The sequence below is a fragment of the Ornithorhynchus anatinus genome, chromosome 16 (assembly GCF_004115215.2).
Source record: "Ornithorhynchus anatinus isolate Pmale09 chromosome 16, mOrnAna1.pri.v4, whole genome shotgun sequence".
Lineage (NCBI taxonomy): Eukaryota > Metazoa > Chordata > Mammalia > Monotremata > Ornithorhynchidae > Ornithorhynchus > Ornithorhynchus anatinus.
In genome coordinates, this window is record NC_041743.1 from 28,454,619 (window position 1) to 28,459,357 (window position 4,739).

The 4,739-nt window shown below is 63.2% G+C and overlaps 1 protein-coding gene across 1 annotated transcript; it reads right to left on the reverse strand.

The window, feature by feature from the left end:
* Positions 1 to 1,339: 1,339 nt before the first annotated feature.
* ADRB1 (adrenoceptor beta 1) lies at positions 1,340 to 2,613 on the reverse strand (the record flags this gene model as incomplete). The annotated part of the gene is made up of 1 exon (XM_001513493.3): positions 1,340 to 2,613. A coding segment is annotated over exon 1 (1,239 nt), but the record flags the coding sequence as incomplete, so codon positions are not given.
* Positions 2,614 to 4,739: the final 2,126 nt, after the last annotated feature.

Sequence of the window (4,739 nt, forward strand, 5' to 3'; positions counted from 1 at the left end):
GACTGCGAGCCCGTCATGGGGCAGGGATTCATCCAACAGTACCTACTGAGCGCTTCCTGTGTGCAGGGCACTGTACTAAGCGCTTGGGATGGGCAATTCAGCACAGTTAGAGACCATCCCTACCCCATGGCGGGCTCGCAGTCTAAACGAGAAACAGCGCGGCTCAGTGCACAGAGTCCGGGCTTTGGAGTCGGGTCATGGGTTCTAATCCCGGTTCCGCCACTTGTCAGCTGTGGGACTGGGGGCAAGTCACTTCACTTCGCGGTGCCTCGGTGACCTCGTCTGGAAAACGGGGATTGAAGCCTGTGAGCCCCACGTGAGACCATCTGATGGCCTTGTATCTACCCCAGCCCTTAGAACAGTGCTCGGCACAGAGTAAGCGCTTAACAAATACCTGATCACCTGGTGTCTACCCCAGCGCTTAGAAGAGTGCTCCGCACAGAGTAAGCGCTTAAGAGATACCTGATCACCTAGTATCTACCCCAGCGCTTAGAAGAGTGCTCAGCACAGAGTAAGCGCTTAACAAATACCTGATCACCTGGTGTCTACCCCAGCGCTTAGAAGAGTGCTCGGCACAGAGTAAGCGCTTAACAGATCCCTGATCACCTAGTGTCTACCCCAGCGCTTAGAAGAGTGCTCGGCACAGAGTAAGCGCTTAACAGATACCTGATCCCCTGGTGTTTACCCCAGCGCTTAAGAGTGCTCGCCAGAGAGTAGGCGCTTAACAAATACCTGATGACCTGGTATCTACCCCAGCGCTTAGAAGAGTGCACGGCACAGAGTAAGCGCTTAACAGATTCCCTGATCACCTGGCGTCTACCCCTGCGCTTAAAAGAGCGCTTAACAAATACCCGATGACCTGCTATCCACAGAGTCAGAGCCTAACGAATCCCAACATCATGATTATGAGTATGAAAGGCTTGGTGGCCGAAGTGCACATTCCAAGCGGCCGCACACAGTAAGCAAGTACGTTCGAAGGCCGGCCGGGCTCACCGTCTGGTTGCCGGGCCGCTCCCCGCCCGGACGCCGCCGGTTCAGTGGCTACGACGGAATGAAGGAAAGGGCCGCCGAGGGCCGAGGGGGCCCGGAGTAGGGCTGGACGGTGGGGCCGGCGAGGGGCCGGTCCTTCCCCCAGCGCCGGCCGGTCGGACTAGAGCTGGGACTCGGAGCAGGCATCGCGGCCGGGGTCTGCGTCCCCGGGGGCGCCGCCGTTGCAGCCGGTCCAGGGTGGGGCCGGGTCGGGGTCGGGGTCGGGGTCGGGGTGGCGGGGCGCGGGCGGCGGGCGGCCCTCGGGGCCGGCGCCCAGGAGGAGGAGGAGGAGGCGATGGCGGCGGCGGGGGCGGCCGTGGCGGCCATGGCGGCGGGAGGCCGGACGGGGGCGGCAGAGGAGCCGCTGGAAGGCCTGGCGGAAGTCGGGGCTGCGGCAGTAGATGATGGGGTTGAAGGCCGAGTTGGCGTAGCCCAGCCAGTTGAAGAAGACGAAGAGCCGGTCGGGCACCAGGTCGCGGTGGAAGACCTTGACCACGTTGGCCAGGAAGAAGGGCAGCCAGCACAGGGTGAAGACGCCCATGATGATGCCCAGGGTCTTCAGGGCCTTGTGCTCCTTGAGGGCCAGGAGGCGGGAGGGGCGCCTCTTGCCGGGGCGGCCGTTGGGGAGGCCCGAGGGGGGCGGCTGACAGGGAAACGATGGCGACCGAGGAGGAGGAGGAGGAGGAGCAGGAGGAGCGGGGGGGGATGGCGGCCGAGGAGGGGGGGACCGGGCCCGGGGCGCCGTGGGCGCCGTGGGCGAGGGCGGCCTGGCCCCGCCGTAGAAGCGGCGCTCGCAGCGGTCGATCTTCTTGACCTGCTTGCGCGCCTCGCGGAAGACGCGCAGGTAGACGAAGGCCATGACGGCCAGGGGCAGGTAGAAGGACACGACCGACGAGGCGATGGCGTAGGCCCGGTTGGTGACGAAGTCGCAGCACTTGGGGTCGTCGTAGCAGCGCCGGGCCTCGTCGCCGGCGGCCCGCCACCAGTGCATGAGGATGGGCAGGAAGGACACCAGGCCCGAGATGGCCCACACGCCGCACACCAGGCCTCGGGCCCGGGCCCGGGTCAGCAGGCTGCGGTAGCGGAAGGGCGAGGTGATGGCGATGTAGCGGTCCAGGGCGATGACGCACAGGGTCTCGATGCTGGCCGTCACACACAGCACGTCCACCGAGGTCCACAGCTCGCAGAAGAAGGAGCCGAACTCCCAGCGGCCCCACACCACCAGCGTGGCCCCGAAGGGCACCACCAGCAGCCCCATGACCAGGTCGGCGCTGGCCAGGGAGATGATGAACAGGTTGGTCAGCGTCTGCAGCCGCTGCGTCCGGGCCACGGCCGCGATCACCAGCACGTTGCCCGCCACGATCAGCACCACCATCAGGGCCATCAGCAGCCCCACGCCGGCCGTCCACTGCTGGGACCACGGCGGGCCCGCCGGCGCCGAGGCGGCCGGGCCCGCCGGCCGGGAAGAGCCGGGGGCCCCGTCGGGAGGCGGCCAGGGCGTCGACAGGTTGCGGGGCTGCGGGCCGAGGGGGAGCCCCCCGTCCCCCATGGCGGCCGCCGGAGGTCAAAGGGCGGGTGGCGGCGGCCGGCGGCGCTGGGGAAGCCGCCCCCCGGCCGGCCCACGGCGGCCCCACCCGGGACCGCCCCGCCCCGCCGCCGCCGCCGCCGCCGCCGCCGCCGCTGCTCCTCCTGCTGCTGCTGCTGCTGCTGCTGCCGGGGGTGCAGCCGGAGCCGTCGCCGCTTCTGCCGCCGCCGGGACGGCAGCATCTTTCTGAGCGGGCCCGTCTGGCCCCGGCCGCACCCCGCGGCCCGCACCCCACCCCGGCCGCCCGGGACCCGCCCCCGCCGACCGCGTCACGGGGGCCCGCGGCAAATCGGAGACCGGGACGGGGCCCCCCTCCCGGGGGTCGGGTCACGCCCCCCGGAGCCCCAGGCCACGCCCGGCCGGGGAGCCCAGCCCGGGGGGGCAGGACCGGACGGGACGGGACCGGCCGGGGCTCCCTGCCCCGACTCGGGGCGGAGCGCACACCGCCGCCCGGCCCCGCTCCTTCCCTCCTTCCCAGGCCGGCAAAGCCTAACTCAACCTCCCCCTCCCCTGATCTCGCTCCGGAGAGAAACCTCTTCCAGCGGCGCCCGTTGGCAGGGGAGGAAAAAACCAGCGCGGGCAGCTGTCAGCCCCACCTTATACGGACGCCTTTCTATCAGAAAGTTCGTCTTCGAGCGGGGGAGTTCGGTAGGAGAGGGCGAGCCCGTCAGGGGGCCGGGATGGTCTCCCTCGGGGGCCGAGTTGTGCGCCCTAAGCGTTCCGGACAGCGCCCGGCGCATAGTCGGCGCTCCATAAATACGATGGCGTGAGGGAGTTAGCGAGGGATGCGCACCCAGCCCCCGGCGAGTAGCAGGGGGAGAAGAACACGCCAACCCCGCTAAGGAACGTGTAAGTCGAACGGATCGTACGTGTCGGTACTAAGCCAAAGCAAGCCCCAAGGGAAAGAAACCTCAGCCAAGTGAGTGCCGCGTCCACCCAAAAGAAGGGGGGAAAAAAAAGCTGGTTAGATCAGTAGGAGAGCTGGCGTTTGGGGTCGTTAGGCAGGCGCTTTAGTGGGATGTTAGGAGGGCAGGAGAGACCCAAGCCTTCCATCAGATCTCGTTCAAGTCCAGAGGATTTCACGTGATGTTTCGTCGTCGTCTCACCTGGCCGAGTTTCTAGGTCCCCGCGACTCCGGAGTAACCGCTATGAGCGTGGTAGGAATGTATAAATAAATGGCGTGAAAAGTCCCCAGGAATTTCAAGCTGTTGACTAGCGATTTTTCCACGGCGAATCAAGTCTTTCGGTGGCTAGCCCGTTGGAAGCCCGAGTTGTGTATCTTGATGGCATCACCAAGCACACACTTCCTTTCGCTAGTTAATTAACAGCGATGCCTGCAGTGGAAGAGTAATTAGATTTGAATCCGGGTGTGATAGGCAAACACCCATACGCACCCACAGATCTGCGTAGTAAAACACCCAGATGGAAGAGTCCGTATGCCCATTATAAGAACAACATTTTTTACCCTTCTTAAGCTTAGCAGGCGCACCAAACTTCTTCACAAGCTGGGGATTTTTGTTTGGTTTTACCCAGGCACCTAAAAACTCCGTTCCGCAGCGGAACAGTGCTTTTGGAGACGATAAAATCACTTCTCGGTTTTAAAACTCTTCCGTCGTTTCCACTCGACCACGAAATTTGGCTTCAGGCATAAGCTTGACATAGAAGGTGGCATTTATTCATTCAATTTTTTTTTTTAACCCTGCCCAGGATCTTTCACACCAGGGTTTGGCCATCGTGGGTTGGGGTGGGGTGAGAGGGAGGGAAACTCCTCCCTAAGTTTCCTACAAACCTGTGCTTGATTGATGGACATGCCCCGCGGGGCAGTCTCAAAATAGCCTTTAGCCCTGGAAAGGTTTGCAGTTGACCCTGCTCGGGAATAAAGACTCCGAGTGACTGGGTCAGGAGGGGAAAGGACTGTCAATCAAACCACCGTCTCTCTGTCAAATGGTGTTACCGGAATAGACTCCGCCAGCTCTAAGTGCACTGAAAGGTAGTGCACTGTTACATTACTGTGAAAGATAAAGACAGAGTTTTGCTTGTAAAGGTAAACCGCAGAAGGCCTGTGTGCTATTAAGGTGGCCATAGTGCATTTGCAATACTCCAAATAGGAGGAGAAGGGGTAATA